Source organism: Spea bombifrons, chromosome 1 (genome assembly GCF_027358695.1).
Source record: "Spea bombifrons isolate aSpeBom1 chromosome 1, aSpeBom1.2.pri, whole genome shotgun sequence".
Lineage (NCBI taxonomy): Eukaryota > Metazoa > Chordata > Amphibia > Anura > Pelobatidae > Spea > Spea bombifrons.
Genome location: NC_071087.1, coordinates 12166128 through 12192300, shown reverse-complemented (window position 1 = coordinate 12192300; position 26173 = coordinate 12166128). Strand labels below are relative to the sequence as shown.

Sequence of the window (26173 nt, the reverse complement as noted above, 5' to 3'; positions counted from 1 at the left end):
TGGGAGAATTTGGTGTTCATAGTTATTTATGGAATAAAATCAACTCCTGTGACCAGTGACGTGTCTATGACTAAAATGAATTGAACCTCCCCGGTTTATAAAACCCTATTAATATATACTTCACCGATAAATAAAAACATAAAAATGAGAAACCAGGAAGGAAAAAAGTTTGTTTTTAAATGAAGGGTTAATGCCCAGTCTTCTCAAGCAGCTGATGTCACTGCATTAATCGCTTCTTCTACTCAGTGGTTTTATAAAGAAGAACAGGCGAGGCTCTATATTTAAAATAGTCTTTTTGGATGTCCCATTCTTATGTCATCTGAGGCTTGGAATCCGATTTTTCTACAGGCAAAAGACTATTTACATGTTTCCAGTTGCCTCTTATTATATATATATATATATATATATATATATATATATATATATATATATATATATATATATATATATATATATTTCTATTAATAGCTTTACTTCTTCTGACGTTTCATCAAATCCGCTGTTACAATAAATCTAAAAACTCATTATTTTGTGAAATTTGCACTGCATGAAAACCCGTAAGGAGGACTCGTTCTGCCAAGTATGCAAAAAATATACGATTAGTATTTCACAAAGTCGGTCATAATTTTCTTTTAGCCGTATAACCCATGCTAACTAAATCAGAAGGAGACCACCTAGAACATTGGAACAAGAGGAATTTTAAGGAGCAAATGCAGAGAATACCGTATGAATATTAATATAATGGCACTGAAAACCTCACACAATGGCTACTGATAGCATACGTGCTCTAAACGTGTTCCTCTTTTTTTTAACATATACTTTATAAAAGGGGAAGCTGGGTGGCTATATGAAAATGCCTGGAAATCCCCATTTTGTGTCTGGGTGTGTTAAGGAAGCCCTTTTTCTTCTGGCACTTTTTTCATATTCCGTTTGAGCCGTGACTCCAGGAAGCTTAGCGCTGATAAAAACACAACCTGCTGTCAGCCCCAGTGATGCGGAAACTGAAACCACAGCCGAGGAAATAAAGTCACTGCCCAGCTCTCGAATTTGACCAAAGCTGCAAAAAATATATCTCTGCTCAGTCAGAAGCTCGCAGCGCGGCTGCCTCGATACCCGGCCTAGCGCATTGCTCCCTGCGTACTACCGCCATCTCTTCTCAGCATGCTCTTGGTTTTCAAGATAATGGTTTGCTTCTCATGGCTACAAATATAAAAAGGTCCCAGTCGCTGGCCGTTTCCTTTGAGAGGAGAACAATGTGTCGGCTCGACACCAGGTTAGTGGAATGCGTTGGTGCAACAATGTTACCTGAAGGAACAGCGATGAATGTAATAATCTGGCCACTAATACATTATATATATATATATATATATATATATATATTTTATTATTATTATTTTTTTCTAAATGTATTTTCTTAGATATTTGTTTTGTTTACAGAAAAGATAGTGTGTGTTATACAGTTGGCAGTTTCTTTAAAATATGTGTATTTTAAGTTATATTACCAGCCACTTTAGAATTTTATGACCAGCTAGTTTGTTATATAATACCCAAGTACGCATCATATTCCGTAGCGCTGTACAATGGGTAGTCAGGACATAATAAGTAGTTTATAACATAACAATTTGACTTACAGAGACAACAGGTGAGGAGGGCCCGGCTCAAACACTCTTACAATCTAGAGGGAGTTAGGGTGTATTATACAAAACGTAAAAGTGCCGTTGTTAGGGATGGAACAGCCACACTAGTTTAATTATCACAGGAGAGGGACTAGGAAAGATGAGCTAAATATAATAGAGCGTTATGTGTAAGGTTGTAAAGAAGTGGGTCTAAATTGAATTTTTTGAAGGACCGAAAGGCAGGAGGAAAGACGGAGAGGCAGAGGGAGGGCATTCCAAAGGATAGGGGCATAAAAAATTTGATGTTGAGAGTTGTGTGTAAATATATTATGTGTTATGAGCTTTTCTCAGCTTTCTGGTGCTCTAGTTGTTGTTGCATAAAATACAGTGCTGTGTGAATATACATATACGGTATAATCTCCTTGGTATATTATTTTCTTGGTTTTCTGGGGGTTTTTTGCCTGGATTCTGTCTTTTTTTTTACTAGTAGACTGAGTTGTGCTCTTGCATTCTTTCTGTTCACAATTGACTTCCACTTATGTCTTGGGACATTTATGGGCTTCAGGGTAGGGAGGTCGCATGTTGTACCATGGTTTTTTCTTGGTCAGTTCAAATTAAATAGCATGTTTTTCCTTGAGTATAAAAAACAGTGCTGTATACGGTCATGTAGGTCAACACAGACAAACATTAGAGTTTTTTTTTTTATTTTGTTCCGATAAAATCCCTTTATCTGCAGACCTGGAGGGCGCCATTGTTATCAGCCATGTGATATTTTGGGTGACTTTCATTTCTCAGACCCCACACTGAGCTGATTCTTTATGGCAATGCTAATGAAGTCCACGCCCTCATCCACTTGACATCAACATAAGCCAGAGTGTCAGGTTGGGTGGTTAGGACTGAGCCATTCTATTGTTTACTATAGGCAGTGTAATAAAAAGTCAGAGGTGTTTATTCACTAAAGTGAAAGTTGGCAGTAAAGTTCCTCCAGCTGGCTGAGCTGGCTATGTTGGAAGGTACACCATTATGTTTGCTGCATGTATTAGGGAAGGCACCTAAATCACTTTCTTCAGCACAGAAGTCTTTAAAGAAACATGTTTCCCTATACATTATAAAAGGACTCTCCGTTTAGTGGTTATATCCCAGAGTGTTTGTTACATTGGGCCAATGAAGGGGCTGTACTTGTAACTAAGTCCTACCTCATTATACCTGTTGTATGTCACGTACCCCTTCTATTTTGTCTTAAAACTGATGAGTATTTGGGGGGTAAAGTCAGCAGATGTGTGACCAAACATCAAAAAATGCTTGTCCTAGTATCTGGTTACTTTGACACATGAATGCAATCAGAGAAATACAAATCCTTCCCTTGTAAATTGTTAATCTATCTTTTATGTGGGAAATTAGAACCAGGATTGGATCTAAAGGTCCTGTATAGCCCTCTTATTTAGTAGCATCAATGGTGGAAAAACACCTTGATCATTTGACTAGTAGAATTTTTGGTATTTTCATAGCTGAAGAGTTCAGTAAAAACAAACTTTCCAAAAGATGAAAGATATGAGTCTGTCAAGTGCAACCAGGGCTGTGTGTACTTTGGTATGCATTCTTCAAAAAAGAAAAAAAGAAATTATTTTCCTGCACAAAAAAAGCTGAGAGATTGGCAAAGCTAGCACCTTTTGCACCAGAGACCAGAATGGAAAATTGTGCTCCCAGTTATTTTTTGCAGAGGTTATTTTATTTATACTGCCCTTACACACACCTGCCCATAAACACACATATACACATACCCTGCCCTTACATACACATACACATACACTGCTCTTACACATACCTACCCATAAACATACATACACACATACACTGCCCTTACATACCACTGCCCATAAACACACATATACACATACACTGCTCTTACACATACCTGCCCATAAACACACATATACACATACACTGCTCTTACACATACCTACCCATAAACATACATATATACATACACTGCCCTTACATACCACTGCCCATAAACATACATATACACATACACTGCCCTTACATACTACTGCCCATAAACATACATATAAACATACACTGCCCTTACATACCACTGCCCATAAACATACATATACACATACACTGCCCTTACACATACTTACCCATAAACACACATATGCACATACACTGCCCTTACATACCACTGCCCATAAACATACATATACACATACACTGCCCTTACATACCACTGCCCATAAACATACATATACACATACACTGCCCTTACACATACCTACCCATAAAGACACATATACACATACATTGCCCTTGCACACACCTACCTTTACACACATATGCACATACCAGCTTACAAACACACAAATACCTACACTGCTCTCACACACACCTGCTCATACAAACACATATGCTTACGAACACACATATATACACATACACTGCCCTTACACCCCTTTCTCCCCATCTCTTACCTACCTCATCCTCCATCCTGTGGTCGGGGCACGAGGTCTTTCATTCCCAACCTCTGCTTTGGTGCTTCCTCTTCCCTATGCACCGGCTGTTGATGCAGAGCGCAGGGGATGACATCATATCCTGGCGCTCGGCATCAATTGCTGCCACATAGTGATTAGGGAGCACAGAAGCCAAGGTCTGAAGTGAAGGATCTCACCCTCCCTAATATCGGGCCGGTTAGATGGGTATTGTGATCTCCCTACCCAGCCCTGCAGCTGCTGATGGGGCCCTCTCTGGCCTCACCTTTCCTACGGCCCTGCAAAGGGGCAAATGTATATTCTGCAGAGCCCCCTATACATTTATAAAATGGACACAAAGAAAATATAAAGCTATCTCTCATCCGTCATATGTTTCACCTTCATATTGATTTGAAAATATAAAAAACTGTACTTCAGGAAGCATTTTTTTCACACCTGGTAACTGTTTGCATGTGCATTTTGTATAGAATAGAACCTATTTACATCTATTAAACCTCTTCCATTCTCGCACCCACAGTTCTCCAAATTTAGTTTATTTCAGATTGGTTTCCTCTCATCCGTCAGGTTATATTTGGCAGCATGATTTGAGTGGGAGGAATGTACAAAGTACCTGAAATAATTTTATTTACTATTAAAAATCCCATCACCGCCCAAGTTCTATTTAAACAAATATGTGGGTGTTGTTAAGGTTAGAATATTATTCATGTGGGCTTTTCATCGTGGGTAGCTGCTGATTCTTAAACTCTTATGTTTAATGCATGTTTTAGTGGTAGAAGGGCTTTTACATTTCAGGATAATTTTTATCATTTTAACATGTTTATACCATAAAGGGGGGGCTGTAAAATGAATGGAGGTCATTGCTTTTGTAGCTGTAACATTGTGCTGTGATTGTTGAATTGAGTTTCTATGAGAAGACCCATTTTTGAAGTGCGTATTTTGAATATGTTTGAGTCACGGGTCTCTTGGAGTGTGGATCATAAACCGAGCGCCATATGCAGTACTGCGGATGCATTATATGCGTGGGATTGGAATATGGTTCCTGAATCTGAGATAAGACCAACGACTGACACTAGACCAAAGGTCCGAGTCTTTACATCAGGAAAACTGGGCCAACTAGATGGTCCTTATTCGCCATCAAATCTATGTTTGATAGGGTTTTAGGCAACTGGGGACATTGAAACCTATTGGCCACCAACAGATGGAACTGAAGCAGAAAATTGACAAAGGCAGTTTTAACACCATTTTCTAAAGTGTGTCTTTTGAGAATATACTCTGTAGGTATTTTTTATATTTAGATTTTTGATGAATGTGTATATATATATATAACATATACCCAAGGAGATTTTTTGGAAAAATGCCAGGGAAAGAATGTTACGCAAGACCTGTAGTGATCCTGAAACGGTGGAATCGTCGATCTGAACACAAAGCAAACAGTTTCTGTTTACGTTTATGCTTAAGAAATAGTGGAGCTGCGTGGATTTTTTAAGTATCTATTAATTTGGGGGGGGGGACTTGCAGCGTATATTCAAAAGTATTACGAATGAATACACGCCGTTCACTTAAACCATCGAGGAGGAATCATTTCAGCAAGAAAAAGGTGTAAAGCAACTGCCTTTTGCAAGCGATATGCGATTCATCCCACCTTTACAACTGGTCTGTGTGCCGGTACAAATGGTTTCGCTGTTTGCAAGAGACACTTTCTTTCAGAATCCTCCTCGCAGATTGTAACGTGGAAATCTTCATCCCATTCTTCATCTTCATCCCCGTTACTCTACTGCTTGCATTTCTTGGAAGAAAGTACTTTAAGACACACCTTGATAAACCTGTTTCTCCTTTTAGTAACAATTTCAGTAAGTTTGACTCCCGTGGCTGCTATGGTTATTAATCTGGTCATCGACGGCATCATGCGTTCTACAGCGCTACGGAATATGATGGCACTATATAACTCGATAAATAATGATAATAATGCCTACCCTCCTAATAGAAAGCCCTTGTAAGTGAATAAATCCAAGCTTTCACTGTCTAGCTTGTTGCCCCCGTCTCAGGGCAGCTCTGTTTAGGAGGGGTAAGTGCCCCCTCTTACCTCCCCTTACAGAACATCATTCCCTTATTTCCCGTGGCTAATGGAAGGCTGTATTTAACGTGAGCGAGCCTGGAATTGGGGGAATTCTTTGCCCTTTAGACACATATGAAGTTTTATGATGTTTTAATAAAGGATAAGAGAATCCTTTATTTTGCACTTTGGGTCTCAGATATGTTCCTTTTACATTGTATATTTCATTCATTTAACATTAGTTTTACAATTATATTTATTTATTTATTTTAACTTGCCCCCTCCACTTTTCGTCTTGCACCAATTCACCTGCTACAACCTCCTTGCCAAAATACCCCCATATATATATATATAGTTTGATCATTTAACAGCTTTTGAAACACTTTAGTGATAAACCAACACAAGATTATTTGCAAACCGATGAGAGCGGGGCCGTCCAGCTAAAGCCCCGCGGGGTGGGTGAGGGAAACACAATGGATGTTCTTTGAGCCGTCGCTTTGATATGTCTTCAGACTAAAGAAAAAACAGAGTAGGCTCGGAAACATCTGCTCGTCTTCAGTGCTGGCTCCACATAGTCCTATTTATAAATGGGAAGATAATTCGGCTTTGTTGGAACTGGAAATCATAAGTTCAAATGGAGTTAATTTTAAGCATAATTATGGTCTGGGAGTCACTAGAAAGCTTTAATCACCGACTGATAGAAGAGTCTTCTCATTGTAAGAAATCCCACAGAACCGAGAGGACGGTCACTATGGAATTTCTGAAGTCACTTGATGAGTGTGAATAGAGCTCCAGAATCTCCAGAAATAGTTAAATAATAAAAAAAAATTGTGTATGCTGATCAGTAAGATATGAGTTAATTAATAACTGCTTTAAGCGTATGATGACAAGCATATTATCTAGATATAAAACAAATATAATTAGATAAAGATAATCTGATGCAAATGTCATTGGAGTTCTACACAATGACATTTGTTTTTTTAATTACATGAAGTTTTTTTTTACTTACCAGTAATTTTTAATAAATATCATATGTACTTTAATGCATACGATAGTTTAGTGGTCCCTAAATAATAAATGTTCATGATGTCACCTTCCTGCAGAATCCCACCGTACGCTTTTGCCCCTTTCCGTGTCCCCGGCTATGTGCCGTGCCGTACAGCTGCTGGCTGCAGTACAAGGAAATAGAACAATGAATAATACTGTTCTGAATGGAGAATTATTACTTTTGCGTCAGAAGAATTACATGTGAAATAGAACGTTCCTTCGAATAAGTGGATTCCAATTTGCCTTCGCTCTCTGAATTTGCCTAAAGAAGTGGAAGTCAGGGAAATGGGGGATCCCTGCTAGATAAAGTCATTATTAGCTAATAACCTCTGACCTTTCCCTAAAGTTCCATTTCACTTCGGTGGACGTTAAATTGATGGGAGCTCGATGGGATGCATTTGGCCTCTCGTATGGCCAGGGTTCCGAGTGGACGCACTCTTTGGGCAGGTTGGGCAATAATCACTTTATTTGTAGGTATATATTTATATAGAGAGAGATTATTGAAACAATTCATCTTGGGCTTATTCTTGTATCTTCTATAAGAGTATTTTAAATATGACAAGATGGAGATACCAGTCTGCGCATGTCTCCCTGCACCAGATACAGTGTTACCCTATTCTTACACCTCTAATACTGCTCCAATTATGTTTTTAATTTTTCTCTTATAATCCGAAAATAAATTACATTATTATTAATTTTTTTCTTTTCAGGACCATGGCATCTGGGGAGCCAATTTGGCCAATTCCCATGAAGGCGATCGGAGCCCAGAACTTACTGACAATGCCTGGTGGCGTTACATCAGCTGGATATTTGCACAAAAGAGGAGGAATACGTTTTCAGCTTTTAAAGTGTAAGTTCCAACGAACACATGCAGAAGGCTTACTAACGTTGTGATATTTTCTTTAAAAAAATCGAATTATGTTATTATTATTATTATTATTATTATTTTTAGTAATTGTTAGTTGGATATCCATAAAAATTGCTTTGGCCCACGTTTACCTCTGTTTTGGCTGTCAGGGGTTAGTATAGAGAGAAGAGCAGTGGTCTTACATAATAATCTAGTAATAATATTATGTAGGTACTGCCTTCACCCATTTCATATCCGACGAGTTGAGCGTCTCTTTGTCAACCACCGCATTGCTCTCCCGCGCTGGCACTGAAAAGGTTAAATAAATAAGCTCCCCTAATGCTTCTGACCCGGCATTTAAATGACGGTCCTAAATCCCGCGTAAAACATTCCGTTAAAGCAATGGACCTTTCGTTCATCAGATCCTTTTTTATTTTATTGAGGATTATCCAACCTTTTTAATAATTCCCAGTGATTTACTTGTGTGTGTTTAAATTCTTAGCTTCTTAACAAACATTGTAAAGCAAACAGGTTTTGCGTATTGTGATAACGAAGAAAATGACGACAATAAAAGGCTTGATGACACTAAAATAATGTGTTTAGAAAATGATGGCCAGGAGTTCATCTTTCCTGCTCATACACATTAGCGGCCCAAGGTGACCAGGGTCCGGACAGGTACCCTCAAAACACACACATACACACTAGAAGGGAGCCTGCGGATCGGCGAGTAGAAGGCAGAGAACATAAAACAAATTAGAAAAGACTTTTATATTACAGTATAGAATCTATAGATAATCTGTTCATGCTGATTTCTGCCTCGGCTTGTAAAAACCTCTGCCGAGTAAATGATGCAATAGGAAGAGGTGTCTCTTGGGAGTTTTTGGTGTCCTTCCAAACAGGACAGGCCCAGGTCAGCATGGTTTTTGGGGAACACCCTCATTAAAATCCATTGTGATCTGCACGTGGTTCTCTGTTCTCCTTAGATTTGTTTCAAGCTAGTACATAAAGTGCAGCTAAAGTAATCTGAAAATAATGTGTCCCTTACAGGCATCCTAAACAAATCTTATTAATGTCACTTTGTGACTCAAAAGCAAGAACTGAAAAATAAATAAGTTGAATTTTAGGGATATGTAGAAATACTCGGGATTTGCCCCTAGGCTCTAAGGTTAGAGAGATCCTCTGGTCGTAATTTTCCGTCTCTTCTTCGTCTAACCCATTCTACAACTATCTCATACTCACTTTCACAGTGGGGTTTAATTACTAAATGGTGTGTAATGGGGATGTTGTAGGTGTGTTAGGGACCAGGAATCGGCAGAAACAGTAAGAATGATGCAAAACATCTTTAATGATAAAGATAAAAATATATATTGTGATCCAAAATCCAAGAGATAAGCGAGGGTCAATAGCCGGAGCCGGGTAATCAGACGAGCCGGGGTCAGGAGTACGGAGATCAGCAGAGTCAGAATCAAAGCCAGTAGTCAGGAGCCAGAAGGGAAGTCAGCCGAGCGTCGTCGTTCACAGGAATACACTGAATAGCCGGAAATGCGCTTGGTATCTGGAAACAACACAAGGGCAAGGAGGTAATGAGCATCGCTGCTTAAATAGCCTAATAGCAATCAGGTGAGTAACCCTGACCCAGGGAAGGAAAGGGCTGCTCCCTAATCAGTTGAGTAACCCTGACAAGATGATGGTGAATGGTATCTCACTGTATTCCCTATAAACGCATTGGCACGGAGCCTACATAATTCATAGATATGCAAAGAAATGAAATATTTAATCCCCAACGTACTGTTTAATGAGAAACGTATCCCAGGGGAGAAACCTTAGAACACAAGGTCATCATCTAAGAGTGTCAGAGGTTCAGATATATCGTAAGGAAACTTTATTCCACTGAGGGGGTAAATGTATAGGTAAGTAGAACAGCCTCCCAGCGCAGTTGGTAGAGGTGAATATAATTAGGGGATTTAAACTTGCATAGGATAGGCATAAAGCTATCCTGTATATAAGACAAGACCAAGGACCGATTAAGATCTAAGTTCTTATATCAGAAAAAATAGGCAGACCAGATGTGCCGCCAATATGTCTAACTTACCGGTATAATGATTGTTATCCCTTATAGTTCTTAGAATCATAAATAAGATACAGTGTATAACAAATGATTTCTCCTACATAACAATGCAGGAAACTTAGTGACCTCTTTTTTTGACACAGAAATGTTTTTACAGTATGAGACCGAAAGCACTCTGCAGTGCTGACCGATATACATAAAACACAACTAATGTAGAGGAAAGCCTACCACTTCCCCATCAGCTTCGACATTTTGCTAAGCGGCCGACCACTCATCACACGTTGTTCTTCATTTTAATTACTCCTCTAAATGAAGAAGTAGAGTTTTCACACAAAGTAAAGTATATTGGAGCCAATGTTAACACTCCTCTTAATGCTTTAGACCAGCAAACTGCTAAAACCTTGGCTTTCATAGAGGTGCTCACATTTGCTAGTAATCAATTAATCAATGGCATTTGATTACCTGCACCTGTCTGCTACTTAGCATCTTAATTCCTAGGGAGTTTACTTAGGTTTTCACACATGGCTTCTCCAGTTTGGCTTTATTTTTGTCGAATAAATCATGACACCCAGTGCAATACGTCATGTTGTTCCTTTGAGGTTGTATTTAGCTCATTTTGAGACCTGCTAAGGAACAGATGAATGTTATTCTCCCCATACAATTCAAAGAGGGTGTACCTTTCTTTTTCACACATCTATATTTACAGTATATACATGTCATTGCTTATGTCACTGCACTGGGCCCTGGTGCAAAAAATTTGCCCCCCAACTTCAACAACTGGTCTCTGCCTTCTTTGCCCCTTGCCCTCCTTTCAACATACAACATATGTAAACACGCTTACACAAATTACACACAGTTACTCACACACACTCCATCTCATCCCGCTTACACATCCATGCTCACACACAGACACAAGTACACATCCATGATCAAACACATGCAGAATAGCTAGGGGTGGGGGAAGAGGAAAATGCATATGGGGGGATTCTGCAATAGGAACACCACGACTACTAAAGTTTAAAGTGCATGTGATGTCTACAGTGTCCCCTTAAATCAGCTGACTGGCATTTTTAAGATTTTTTTTTTTTATGGTGAAAACAGACAGGATGTCGTCTGGGTTTTTTAAGTCCTGAGATCTTCAAATCGCTTTTTGTTATCCTTGCGTAAGCCTTTAAAATCAATATGCCTGATTGGATTGGTGTCGTCTGCCAAATAGTCAACAGATGGTCGGGCAAACAAAGGAATGTACCCTAGGTATTCTATGATTATGCCAAAGGAAGACTTATTTTTAAAGGATTTATCATTAAATAGCATATTTCCGTGCATCTATAGTGGGTCTGGATGGTTCAGAGAAGATTTGAGCAGCTTTCTGACACTTGACGGAAAGAAGTGTGGTTAGGAGCTGCCAGTAAGTCAGCAGACATCGGGTTGAGACAGATAAACCACATGTACTGGTGGTCAGCCTCAGGTTGCTGGGTATTGGCCTTTTGCAGACTTTAAGTCTGCTCAGTATTTTAACCCTACTTTCAAGATAATAGGACTTGTGGTTTCTTAAAATCACAAAGCGAGGAGTGTTGACCGAAGAAACTCCATTAAAAGATGTGTACACAGATGCGGTTGTGCAATGGCCCAATGACAACATGTTTCGGGCTACTAACACAAGTCAACCGTTCATATACAAATGGCTCTGGTTTCTTGCTAAAAAAATAATATATTTCAATAAATTTTGCGCCGGGACAGCATGCAGTCAATTATTTCAGTGCAGTCTTCTAATGAACATTGACATTTTTGCATTTATGTTCTCCCTGAATGAATAATTGATTAGGGCGAGTCATTCCATGGTCAGTTTTGAAATACATTTGAGTTACACGTCGGTAAAAAAAAAAAAGTCTCAAAATCACCCAGAGGGACACAATGGCTTTCTACAAAAACAAATCCAAAATGAAATGAATGGAATGGTTTGTTGAGTTGTGTTTTCCATTGGAAAGCGGGTTCCTAGAGTGTTCTTATGGAATGAAATCATCAATACACAGATGATGCAGCTACTCCAAAGGGGTAAAGAGTAACCACATATGTTACTGGATTTGAATCGACGAGACCCTTGTTCAAAATCGTATATAACTAGTTACAACTGTCATGGTTCTTATCAGCCAGGCCTATGCGTATAAATCATGTGATTTCTGAACTATTATATTAATACTATTGGTTGGTAGAATGACCCTTTTCATGTATATGAGGGAATGATCCTCTGGACAGATGTGTGCCCTCTGCACACGCGACATTCCCGCTATCCTCCGTGTTCACGATTCCTTAATAAACGTTTGGTTGGGTTGCGTTTATTTGATAATGTGATTTATTTAATAATGTAATAATGCATGGTGTCTGTGTTTCCTCTTTTAGGGCCCTTGAGATATGTGATCATACACAAAGGGTGTGTGTACTACTTTAAAACTAGCACGTCTTCTTCATCGCAAGGGGCCTTCTCCCTAAACGGATACAACAGGTCAGTGGTAGCCCCTTCTACTGACTCGTTATAACATCGAGCGCCGCCACATAGCAATCCTGCGTTCAGCACTGATCTATTTAGTTAAGAGGGTTTTTTTTTTTAAATAAAAAAAATATAAATAATAAATAAAATAATTTAAAACGATAGCCGGTTGGATACATTAAAAAAGGAAACCAAGTATCTGAGTTCCTGGTGACATTGGCACTTGTAGTTTTTAACGTTCCTGTAAAGGTGGCGATCTTCTATGCAAAACGGAAACCCATACATTCTAACTATATGTCATTCATCACTCGCGGTAACATAACTGTCCATTAGCGTGAGATGGTAGTGAAATGACTTGAGACCTTTAAAGTTTCGAGACCGCATTGTCTGCTTCTTTAAGAGGTTTTACAGAGTTTGGTGACCTACTCAACCTGGCTTAGTCCTTGCATAAACTATACAATAATGGATGATCTGGTGAAGGTTTGAGGGCTGTTGGAGGTATGTTTGAATAGGTAGGATGCCGAGGACTTATTATTGCTCATAGTTTTCCCCCTGTTGTTTAGCTACAAAACCCAAGGTGCTCGCCATTCTTCTTCCGGAGAGCTATATGTTGGATTCTCAGGTGTTATCGCTATATGTTTGAGGCTCTTTTTATAATACATTTAAAATAAGTCCTGTTATGCGGTGCATGCGGCATCATTCTAACTGTTTTGCCATGCCCTTTTATAAATGTAAAATAAAAAAATAACCAAAAAGTGCCATAAATGCAGAAGAAAGTAAGTGGGGGCATGAGCCGTTCCTCCGATCACAATCTCCACCGTCTTCTCAGGGTAATGAGGGCAGCAGAAGAAACAACATCAAGCAACGTGTTTCCTTTCAAGGTGGTTCACGTCAGTAAGAAGCACCGCACGTGGTACTTTTCGGCAGCTTCCGAGGAGGAGAGGAAGGTACAGCTATGGCGGAGAGTAGCGGAACATCCCCTTGTTTTTTATTATTTGTCTTTGTTTGTTACATTTTATCCAGTTTTTTTCTGCTTGTTTTCTTTTGTGTGTATCTATAATAGTTTTGCGAATATCGTATCACGGCTTTCAGCCGGAATAAGGAATAGCAATGAAGCAGACACGTTTAATAACCAGCATGCGCCATATTGTTTGCTCCATGTTAAGCAAATAAACCTTGGCAGATCCGTCATGTTATTCTTTCCTCGGAAAACGTAATCACACAATAACAACGCAAGACGTTTTTAACCCCTTAATGACAAAGCCCGTACATGTACGGGCTCAAAATGCATTGTGTTCAATGGGTTTAGGGACCGCCCATTGTCCTTAAGGGGTTAAATAATCTTGTTCCGTTTCTGCGGCAACAATCCCTGTGTGGATGTCACGTGACAATTAAACGTTCCCAGCACAATTAAGAAAGCAGACAAAATTTTACATGGGGAAAGAATTATTTCCGGGAAGGGGGTTGGGTATTCAACAGAACTAAGCGTGATGCTTCTGTGTTTGTATTTAATTAGAAAGGTGATACATTCAGCAGAATAGGTTAAACAACCCGAGCAATTCAAATATTATACTAATTATATAATTAAAATAATCGTATATTCTAATAATTCTTTTTTTTTTTGTGTATTCCAGAAATGGATGTTGGCGCTTAGGAAAGAAATTGACCGTTACCATGAGAAAAAAGAGACGGTCACAGACTTGAGGTAGACAATAAATATATTTTATCCATGTAGCGTTAGCGCTCTCTCTCTATCCGGTAATTATTCCCAGCATGCACCTGGCTTTTCCGTTTTCGTTCTCGTTACTCTGCAGTGTTTGCCACTTTTTTATTGTGTTTTATTTTATACATTTGTTCTTTTATGAGAGAGGGATTTTTGAACAAAGCCACTTTTCTTACAGCGATACAGGGTCAGAAAGCGACAGTTTCTACGATTCTGTGGAGAGGCCCGTGAATATCAAATATACACAAAATCCCTCGGAAGGTAATTAACATATTTATATTTTTATAATATACAGCCTTTTTTATCGTTGTTCTTTTCATTTGATTTGGGCATATTTTATTGATTTAAGGGGACATTGACATTCTAGCTTCATGCCTTTTACTGACACTCTTTTTATTTTTAGACAGTTGGCAAGATCAAGATGAAGATGAGGACGACTATCTGCAACCAGATGGGATCGACGGTACGTTAATTAGTTATTTTTTGGTTATTTTCTGCAAACATTTATTTACCGAACCACAGGCTTTTAGTGAATTGGCACATTTCAGCTCCCCCACGTCACTGTACATAACGACGGGCCAAGCGTGCTTAGGGTCTGCTGCCCCGGACATCACGGATTACATTATCCTGGGGCCACGTCTTGGCCTGGTATGGTGTCACATAATTCATAGTTTAAGTCAATGAGCTCAGTTTAGTAAATCTACTCTCTATGACATTGTATATATTTTATTCCATCTAATTAAGTTTTCCCAAATGCGTAACCATTCACTTATATTGTAAGTTTTCATTTTTCTAATTTCCTATATTTTCTAGTACTCCAGTTAAAAAAAAAAGTAAGGTGACCGCAGCTCGTGTACAACATACATGTATTCTAGTGACTTTATAACGGGTGCTTCAATGTTGTGTATTGAGAATGGGGAACAATGTCTCCTCCGTAGCGTACGATCGCGTCTTACAGTAAATGTGGTCAAATACGTTAAAAACTCATCTCTAGAGCCTGGGAAGAGCTTTTGCAAACATTTAACCCCGTATGAGTTTCAATTTATAAAGTATCTATCATTTAAAAGTGTGAGGGAAAAAAAAAAACACTAGGCACATGATTTCATAAAACGTTCGACGGGGTTTTCAGTTGAAAAGGGAAGTTACTTCATATTATTCCGATGCAGCAGAACATTCGCGGGCGCTTATTTCACGTTCGTTGGTGATGTCATAGGCTGGAGTTTGAACTTGGCAAAATTCAATTAGAATACAGTGTTTTAATTAAAAGACATACTGTGCGTTTGTTGGAGGAGGGTAATTTTCTTAGGGTACAACAAGGGATGAGTGTGCGGGGGGTTCATTTAGATTTCACCCACAAAAGCCATGTCCTATTTAGTCCCATTTTCTCTCATGTAAAGAGTGTAGGCTTGAGTTTTTAACTCGTTTTCTCTCTTTCAGCTGCACCGACATATCCAATACCACCGGTCCCAACTCATAGCGACAGACGATCATTATCTTATCTTCCTCCTAGCCCCTCTGTCAAAAAGAGCACCTCTGATAGTAAAGATTTAGACGTGACAGGTTCAGTTCAGAAACTAGTTACCGTTCAGAACTATGGGTCGTGTGAGCCAGGCACCAAGCATCCTCCAATATCGGTGAGTCCTGCAGTCCCCGAAGTGGGGGAGCCATTTGCCCTTGCCGATTCCCACAAGAAATTCTCATACATAAGCGAAAAAGAAGGTCCGGGTGCCCGAAAGGATAATACATGTTTTCCCAACTCTAATATGGCGGCAAAAAATACAACGCTATCTCTTCTACCACCACAGCCACCTATTCCCTGGAAAAACCCAGCTGTCTTGCTACCCTCAAACAGCATTGGAAACTGTGAAACCGGTGTAAGCCCTTTCATCAGGGAACTCCACAATACTGTGAAGGCAGAATCTACCACTCCGCCGCCAGTGCCAAAGAATAAACCGGTCACTGGAGTATCAACGCCTAAACAGTCTGCCAACGCACCAGTTCTACCAGTGAAACCCAACAAATCGCCCAACGCTGGCAGTTCAACACCTCCAGTTCCACCAAACAAGCCCAAATTTATAGGCGCTGGTGACCAATCACAAGAGGTCAGCACTTCGCGGGATGAAAAAAAGCAATTTCCATTAAAACCTCCACCGATACAGCCGTTATCTCCAATAGTGTAAGTAGAGGATGTGCTCTTTAAAATATCTCTAATTTTCCTCTCACCTTAGAACATACATTTCACGATAATTAAATAGTTTACAACAGAAAACCCATCGTCGCTATGGACCACAAACCGAGATACTTGATTTGATTTAGGTAGCGTAACAAAACCATGCTGGCTCGTTAGCAAATGAGAGCTGACAAGGATTAATCCTCATCTCCCTCCTAGAGGAAAGCATATCACTACTGCCCCTTTAAATACTAGATTTATTCACTAACAGCAAACCGAAAGCTGATTTTTATTATATGTTATCAAAAATGGATCATTCAGTTATTCTTGAAATCAAAAACCAATGTTTTTCTCCTCGGAAATAAGAGTAATGTCCGTAACTACAATGTATGTATACTTTTTTAAAGGCTGGTATTTAAATAATATTCATCCATGAATAATATTCATTCATTAACTAAAACAAGATCATGATGTTCATCTTCGGCAGCTTTTATGAGTTGATTGGTAGCGCATTATTCATTTCTATTTGGATTCAATTTAAGCTTTGTTGGAAAAATAGAGAACGTGAACAGTGTTTGGGGTTTTGCCAATTCACGTTAGCTATACTGAGATGATCCCAGTGTAAAACATCTTGTCCTTATCTTCTCCTCTCGATTGTTTTCTCCAGGAGATCGCCCCCCGATGGACAGAGTTTCAGAATTCCCATTGAACCTCCGATTATGCCTGTGAGGCCACTGGTAGATGATAGAAGTGACAGCGATGAAGACTATGAAAAGGTAACGGTTCCTATTATAGGCCAAAGCGGCAATCGCAAATTCTGCCGGGCCGTAGTAATGGAAATGGGCTGTCGGCATGGCAACCTCTACACCTGTTGCCCGTGCTCACATTTTATTCTCATAATGTCTTCTTTTCAGGTCCCGTTACCTCCTACTGTTTTTGTGGAAACCACGGAGTCCAATGAGGTTGAGTGGTATGTATTTTTTTTTTAATATATTAAATTTACTGGGATACTAACTAAACATCAAATAGTACAAAACATAATGCTGAAAAGGAAGCCGCTACTTGCCAATTGGTCTAGAACCTTTAGTACATAGACAAGGGAATAAGAAGCTGAACATAATTGTATGTGCCTCTCTCCTGACCAATAGTAAAAGACTACTGCCCCTGTGCCTCTCTCCTGACCAATAGTAAAAAACTACTGCCCCTTTGCCTCTCTCCTGACCAATAGTAGAAGATGACTGCCCCTGTTTCTCTCTCCTGACCAATAGTAAAAGATTACTGCCCCTGTGCCTCTCTCCTGACCAATAGTAGAAGATGACTGCCCCTGTTCCTCTTGCCTGACCAATAGTGAAAGACTACTGCCCCTGTGCCTCTCTATCTCTGCATCTGGAGACTGTAAACCATCTGTCCTGGGGGGTAGTTAAAATTAGAGGCAGGACATAAAGGGCATTTCTACGGTATGCTTGTAAAAGTGGATCAGTCCCTTTGGCAGCCAATGAAACATTTCTACTGCTTCCGCCATCTTTAGCACTATTAGTAGCAGATTACAAGACAATGTTTTTTTATATATAAATACAAAAGTGATTCTCAGCAAATATTGAAAAGTGGTTATCTTTGATTACTACGACATCAAGACCACTTTCCGCGCTTTCAACCACAATCGCTCTACAGATCGGAAGATGTAAAAAATGGTGAAGAATGAAGCTTATCTCCAATTAGGTGTCTGTGGCCCTTTTACTTTATGCATATTGCTGAGTAAGCAGACCCGCTATTTGATTGAAAACAGCCGTTCGCACCATGGCGGTGGAATTATATTACGCTTTCTTTGAAGAGCGGAGATAAATGAACGTATTGTTTTGGTTCTTTTTTTCCAGGATGTTCAAAGCTGCAAGCTCTGGAGGAACGCCTGTGAACGGCCTATTCTGTATTAGGAATTCTTCAAAGAGCGGAAAGGTAAAACTCACTCCGTATGCAGAATCGGTTACAACTTCCTATTAGATCGGCTGTCCGCTGTTAGATATACAAAGTTATTGTTTTCACAGACGTTTCCTGAAGAGCAGAAAAAACAATGGGTTTAAAAAGATACAGATTCAGCCGCCGATGATATTTCTGCATAATCTTAGAGGCTGGGCAGATAGACCAGTTCAGTTGGTCTATAATGACCTAGTTTTTATCTAAAAGGAGAAGTTTCAGTAAGAGAAATCTACTGAATAGGGTTTAACACCTTGCGGACAATGGGCGGTCCCTAAACCCATTGAAAACAATGCATTAAGGGGTTAATAGAATGAGAAATCTACACTCCACGATGTAGGTAAACTCAGGGCACATTTTCCAGCTTAGGTTCTGTAAGATAACTGAGCAAAACTCCATGGGGGAACTCCTAGCTTCCACACAAACGTAGTTAAGTTCCACCGGATGCCCAGTGTGTTTTGGGTTCCCCCGATACATACAATGTTGGGCTTAAGCTAAACCAGAACGTTAAAGGAGAATACCGATTTAACACTTCTTCTTCAATCTCTTTCCAAGGTATTAGTCGTGTGGGATAAAAAAACGGAGAGAGTTCGGAACTACAGAATATTTGAAAAGGTTGGTAGATGTCGTACGTTTGAACTCATGAGCAAAATGTTCCATCCATCACGATATGATGTCCATCTTAAATTAAATATGCCAGCTACACACTGCATAGAACACATGGAGTCACCTTAGCTTTCGAGGCCCCTTCTTTTGATGTTGTCCTTCTGGGTCACAAAGGTTCTTGGCTTTACGACTGTACAAAACCTTTTGGCTCAAGATGATGTCATTGGGGGTCTATAAAGTGTTGCTTTTCTTACAGGATAATAAAGTATACTTGGAACCAGATCTTTCATTTGCCGACATCGGGGGATTGGTTGAACACTACTATGAGAATACATTACCCAGCCATGAGACCCTGCTTCTCCGACATGCCTATGGGTGCCCTGGATCTTCAAGGTGACTCTTGTGAACAAATAGAGCTGAGAAACTGCTCTATTGAGAAATGGAAGGAGCATATTTTGTGTTCCATTGCTCTAAAATCCATCCAGGATTGCATAATTTCATTGATGGAAGCATTTTATGGTTACAGATCCTCTTGGATCAAGTCTCTACAATAAAAACATTGACAGAAAGTTATGTGCAGAGAGACAAAAACCAACAAACAGTGGGCACCACCAATGTTATAGACAGAGCTCAGAAACTCGCGGGATCGGAGAGCACTCATGGCCACGTCTTTAAACTCTCATAAAAGGAGTACCAGCACGGCTCTCCAGAACGTATCACCCGTCCGTTTTCCAAATGAGAAATAAAGTTCTCCAAATATCTAAACGAATGGGTGGTGGAGCAGCAGAGGATGACAGCACTTCAATTTCTTCTTCCATCCTTGCTACCAAGGACAAAAACTGTGATGTGTGATGTTAAATGTTCATTATAGTTCCTAAAAATATATATTTTTGCAGTGTAATAATTTTGAAATGGATCAAAACGCTTCTAAGCCGAAAGAATATGTATAAGATTAACAAGATACTTTCCTAGACAGCACTGGATGGGAAAGTTTTAGGATGCGGGACGGTATAGAACACTCTAATTCATTGCCGGAGGATTCCAAATGTTCTGAAGGACCTCGTACAGAGAACTCACGGACAGCCAGCCCACTGTGCCACATTGTCAGTACCACGTACCTGTCACCTGTCACAGGTCTTACATTTCATGACGGTTGTTTACAAGAGCTTACAGTACTCCGGTGTATAAGATTTCAGAACGGGGTACAACCACCACAGCGTTCAATGGCGGCTCCCTGCAAATTCTCCACTCTATAAATGATCTTTCTATACAATCTCATTACGGATATGCTTTTAACAAGAAATACAGTTAACACAATGACTACATTGGAATTGTATCACAGTAAGACTTGGTTACAGAGAATCGTTCTAGCTCTCGCAGAATTCACCACTTTTATTTATTTTTTCATTTATTTTTTAAAATCCTTTATATCCAAGTCATGAGTGCATTTTTTTCCGGCATTGATGTTAAAATTCATTCATATATGTAGGACATATTTTCTTCGTAATATGTGCTGTTATTATTTTAATTCTGATTTTAATACAGCACACAATGATTTGTTTAAAGTCTTTTTAATTTTATTTTTGCCTTATTGTTTTTATGACAAATCACAGGAATTTTTTACACCGCTATTTTCCTTCAATAGAGCCTTATAACTTAGAAAACACAATGATCTCACTAGGCCTCTTCAGGGGCCGAACGACAGGCCCTTCTGTTAAAATAAATAAGGTGTTTACAGGCGCTGGGTGGTTTGTGCTGAAATAGATCTGTCTTTATTTCCTGACGTTTTACACTACAGAATTTCCATGTTTAGGTGGCTGAATAGGAAGTGAAATCTGAGGAGCAACTAGATATACATTTGCACTTTAGCAGACATTCTGTATTCATTTCCCCTTATTTGGAAAAAAATGTATAAATGTAAAAAAAAAATAAAAAATAGTGGCAATTGTTGATGTAAATTGGAAACAGGGAGTACATGGGAGTCATGGGCAGAGAGTGGGGACCGCCGAACTCCACTCCCCGACCAGAGGAAGTGGAAACATATCGCTTACACATTCATATATTATATATATATATATATATATATATATATATATATATATAATGTCCTGTTTCTGTTACTGATTCCAGTGCATCAAGTATGTTTACATGCAGTTCGTGCCACTTTCATTGATTATGAAATTAGTTTTTTTTTGTCTACTAAATTAACTAATTAATAATTCTTTCTGGGCTTGAGGGATCCCCCAATTGCATTGAGCTGTAATAATAACCCCCTGTGATAACCCTAGATGGCAATGGTTTGAAAATCTGCACCCAGGAACAGACTTTTCAGTTTCTGCCCTGCTTGCCCCCTGGGACTAGAATGTACGAGCTAGCTGTGCGCTTACTGGCAAACTATCTTATTTTTAGTTCAGGATGAAAAGACACTAATTTAGGCATCCGATCAGTGAATGTGAATAGTATGGTTTTTTTTATGTCATTTGAATTTTTCTGAATTATGTTGTATTTACTGCAATAGTGGGGCAGCTAGGGGCAACGTGTATAAAAACATGTTATATTTGTACAATTTACTGTTGATCCATAAAATTTTATATAAATAATCCAATTGTTTGTGGCTGCAGTCTGGTTTCTATGAGCGAACTAGCTTGATATAAAATCAGTTGTGTTAAATGACCATGCGCTGCCTCTCGATCATTCTTTTTTTCTGTGCCTTACGACTGCCTCCAAGATTTCTGTGTAGGAGACTTCACAAAAAAAAAAAAAAAAAAAGTTATTTATGAGAAAATGCACCCTGCATGGAATCCATCTTCACGTCCAACCTTAGCATTTTTCATTCAGTCTCTTATCAAGGTGACAGCTCCTACATTTAATGCCAGAAAGAGCTCAGAATTAGGAAAGCTAATATTTAGTATATCGTACCAGTTTACGTTTACATTTTGCTTAACCCACACAAAAAGGGAAATTATCATTTTTGAATTAGTTTAAGAGCTGCCTCTAGATTTTAACCAAAACAATATGCAATATTTTTTGCTATTAGGCCTCTCATTTTAATACATATGGATACACAAAGTAATCATTTTGGAAACTAATTCGTCAATCTAGCAAGTTACGACAATTGGTGTTACTCTTACAGAAAAACATCTCATCTGGTTGAGCGGCAATGTTTTTGTCCTTATTTTATCTCATACATTCAGGACAATTATAAATCCGCCTTTGTTACAACAAATTATCCCAGTTTGTCTGTCTTTGAGCTGGGGAAGGGTACAAGGCAGGGATGTCCCCTATCCCTGCTGCTGGTTAATGTCGCTCTAGATCCATTCCTTTAATTTATAAAAAATAGAAGGACTTGAAATTTCGCCATTGTTTCCAGAATAGGAGATTCTCAACATCTAAAACATCCTCTAGAAGATGTTGTATATCCTATAGTTTTTGCACCAGTGGGTAAAAAATAAATAATAATAATAATAAATGGAAAAAAGGGAAAATGTGCTGAAACACCTTGTACCGCTACAAAAACATAAGGCAGAAATGTGGGAGCAATAGTAAAATCTTTTCGTAATAAAAATGAATTGAATTATAACATTCAGTAAGCATACATACTTAGATCCTGTTGACTCCAATGGGAGACCCTTAGCACATGTGCAGAAAGACCACAAATGGAGGAAAAATGCCTGATCCCTTCTAGCCTGCAGCCATCAGCCATTGTGACATTGAAGGTGTTCCCCAACACCCTTAGAACCCCTCAGCCCGACATCTATGATTCCCATCAGAATGATGATCAGACCTAGCAGAGGAGCAAATAGGGTGTCCTATTAGCGGAAATATGGATTTTCTACCTATATATCTTTACCATCGTTTTGGAAATTTTGCTATGTTCGGCCACCTTGCAATATGTTGTGAAGACCTAGACCGACTTTATATGTCATCTATATGTATGTACAACCACATCTATTGGAAAAAATTACAAAGGGAAGTGAGTGTTTAATAAATTTAGAACTTAGGTGACTCTGTACGTGTTACATTTCCCTTTTCCCCCTCTATAATGCAAGCTGTACAAGACAAGAGATGAACTGAGTATGAGGAAATGTAACCACATAGCAAGTTCCCACACAGCATTCACAATGACCGTTTTAAGATATTACTTGTAGTTGTAACCATTACCCTTTATATGATGACCATTAGTGGTCTACTCTGTAGACTGTGTTCCAGTTATTCACATAAAGGAGGGTACAAGTAGAAAGTAGTCTTTGATTGCAATCAAAGTAGAACACGAATAGCAGCTCATGGCAGTTCTGTTTTACAATTGTAGAACACGAAGGATTTATACAATTCTTAAACAGAATCCTGTTACAGAAACAAAAAGAAGAATGTGCGTGCTTCAACCAAAAAGCTTTTATTCCCCAACAAGAATAACCAGAAATCTCTGTTACTGTTGTCGGGAAATCTTATCGAGTTTCTTGATCTGAGGCTAGAGTTTAGCTAATGTTCCGACCTGAAGGTATGCACATTGCTAGAGCAGGCAGCATTCAATGACAGAATTTAACTGCTTCGGCCCCAGCATTTCAAATGATATAGAAAAATAAAAAAAAGTAATGGGGAAGGAAAGCCACGATGCACACTATGTAGATGCAGTTTAATAAATGAACACTAGAGGCGCATGAGAAGCATACAGAGACGAAAGGACAGTCTAATATTCCAGACAGCTGCCACAACAAAGAATGCATATTAAAGTACTGGATGAGCACTTTTAGATACATTCACTACATATGCAAAAAATGTATAACATACACTTACCTTGGGAGAAGCGGCTGTTTAATTCCTAAGGACTCCTCCTTGGGCTGACGTTTTAAACAACTGATTGGCTAAAATCTATGGAAGCATTTTCTTTGCATGCGCCCCAGGGGTCTCATTAGTCTCCCCAATGACCTTTGCCAAACCAGCACTGGGGGTGCCTCGTGGTAAGTATAATCCCCTATGCATTTGCAACATGCCCTAATTAAACCGTACTAGCTGGGAAAAATGTATTTATTTTATTCAGCGCCATCATATTCCGTGTCGCTGTACAATGGGTGACCAAGACATAACAAGTAGTATACAACACAACAATTTGACAGAAACAAGAGGTAAGGAGGGCCCTGCTTGAATGAGATCTGGATTTTCCTTGGCTTTTACATCAAGGTTTAGGACTCTAGCTTTTCATTACAACACCATTTTGGGGCAACTACAAGACTGTACCCCTAAATCTTCCTTTTTTGATGCCTATTCAGTAGTAATTTCCCCCATTTGTTTTGTTTATTGGTGTATTTCCCCACATTATCATAGTCATTTGATTCTTTGTGGATGCACTGAAGGGACACTCCAGCCTTTACATGCACATTAGATTGCATATGCTAGCTGAGGCGTCCCTTTAAATTTAAATGCACCCCCCCCTTGTAAATGCATGGAAGGCCTCTGCAGAATGCTTTGTAGGTGCTTTGCTCTTCATAAACTTTAATGCACCAAGACAGGGCAGTTACTTCCATAAGGCAAGTAAGAAGGCTGCAAAGTGCGGTGCGTGCTTGAGTTGGCAGAAATGCTGCTTTCCCCTTCTGCTTCCAGCGGCAAATGTGGTGTCCTCAGCAGGACTTCCAACCCTGCCCCAGCCACCAAGAGCCCTAGTCACAGCTCTGCTCCCTGAAGAATAGAAGTGGAACACAGCTTTTGGATATTATCTATGGCGAGGCGTCCACTCGGGTTCCCAGAGTTCATCCCTGTGCTGTGTTTGGCTGTTTTTCAGACATCTCCAATAAACAGAGGTAAAGTAGATTCCAGGATCAGCGTATAGAGAAAATATTCGCAGTCACTGTCCAGGCAAAAGGTTTCAATCCAATAATCCAAAAAGTATAAAACAGAACTAGGATGGCGGAACATGTCAAACAAACAAGCAATACATGAGTGTGGTTTGGGTTGAAATGGGGAAGTAAGCAGCACAACAGCCTGTAGATGGGAATGCAGATGGAACGCATTACATCCCACACAGGATAGATCCAGCTAGAAGGAAAGGGCCATTGATGATAGGATTCCCTGGTGGAAATGAAGGGCGATGCTGTTGTTTTCCAACCTTGAGGTTCTGATTTCAAATGGAGACCCCAACATTTAGAAAATTGCCAAAGTGTTGTAGAAGGTGCATGATAGTTACATGCCTAGAATTTTGCATTCTAATAATGATGTAATCCAGACAATGTACCCAGGCGCATCCAACCCTATATAACAGAGTCACCTTAGCAATGCCGGCCGGTTGTTCGGCTTGCTTCAGAGCTACTCTCTACGTTTGTATGTGCTACCTCTTGTTTACTGATTTACCGACCCTTTGTCTCGATTACCGGAGACTGGAGGACTGTTTGACTATGCCTCTTGCCTTACCCGTTTGTACCTCAACTTTAGATTTTATTGTTTGTGACCCAACACCAACATGTGCAGCTGCTCCTGAGCCCAACGCTTACTGTTAAATGTTCATCACCTTTGTATCCGCAGTTTAAAGCCCCCCTCCCAGGATGAGATTAATACTCTCTGGCGCCCCAAAGTATGCATGCGCAGAGAAGCACTGTTGCACACATGCTGTGGTGTGCGTAATACGTGACCCCACTGAGTGCCCGTCTCCCGTAGCTTTCACATTGCAGCTACTGTTATGCAGCGGGTAGCAGTGCACTGACAGATTAGCCAAGGTCACAAATGGGTCCCCCAGAACTCAGGGGTCTGAAACATGTATCTAGTGCACCTAATTGAAGCTTTCATTATTTTGAAACAACAATGCAAAGCTTAGGGATCGTTTATTTAATCTATTGCTGTAGTCTATACTGCCGCCTCCTGGCGAATGTATAACTGCACCTTTAAATAATTATACAGTAGATTAACAGCGGTGATGCTCACGGAACACCTATGTGTAATTTACTAAATAATATTCTGTGTGACCAGTGAAGAAAGCCCAGAAAGGTCTACATTCAGACTCACACAGTGCCCATTCAAAAATACCTTAGTATTGTGACAAAACTCTGTAGCTGAGGGTGAATAAAGAAGTGTTTAGAAACCTACAGAATTTTTTATTTTGTACGTATT

The 26173-nt window shown here is 39.5% G+C and overlaps 1 protein-coding gene across 1 annotated transcript; it reads left to right on the top strand.

The window, feature by feature from the left end:
• The first annotated feature begins 1022 nt into the window (after positions 1 to 1022).
• On the top strand, positions 1023 to 19685 carry SH3BP2 (SH3 domain binding protein 2). Its single transcript, XM_053457954.1, has 13 exons — positions 1023 to 1273; positions 7916 to 8055; positions 12521 to 12623; positions 13438 to 13555; positions 14243 to 14313; positions 14510 to 14592; positions 14735 to 14794; positions 15769 to 16507; positions 17169 to 17277; positions 17416 to 17471; positions 18376 to 18454; positions 19028 to 19087; positions 19335 to 19685. The coding sequence occupies exons 1-13, from the start codon at positions 1197 to 1199 to the stop codon at positions 19473 to 19475; spliced, it is 1836 nt and encodes a 611-aa protein (XP_053313929.1). The 5' UTR covers positions 1023 to 1196; the 3' UTR covers positions 19476 to 19685.
• Positions 19686 to 26173: the final 6488 nt, after the last annotated feature.

Excerpts from the sequence above, each read along its gene's own strand:
- SH3BP2 (XM_053457954.1), top strand. The coding sequence starts at position 1,197 with ATGGCTACAAATATAAAAAGGTCCCAGTCGCTGGCCGTTTCCTTTGAG. Across the intron at positions 13,556-14,242 it reads CTTCCGAGGAGGAGAGGAAG|AAATGGATGTTGGCGCTTAG; the intron begins GTACAGCTATGG and ends TGTGTATTCCAG. Across the intron at positions 19,088-19,334 it reads ACTACAGAATATTTGAAAAG|GATAATAAAGTATACTTGGA; the intron begins GTTGGTAGATGT and ends CTTTTCTTACAG.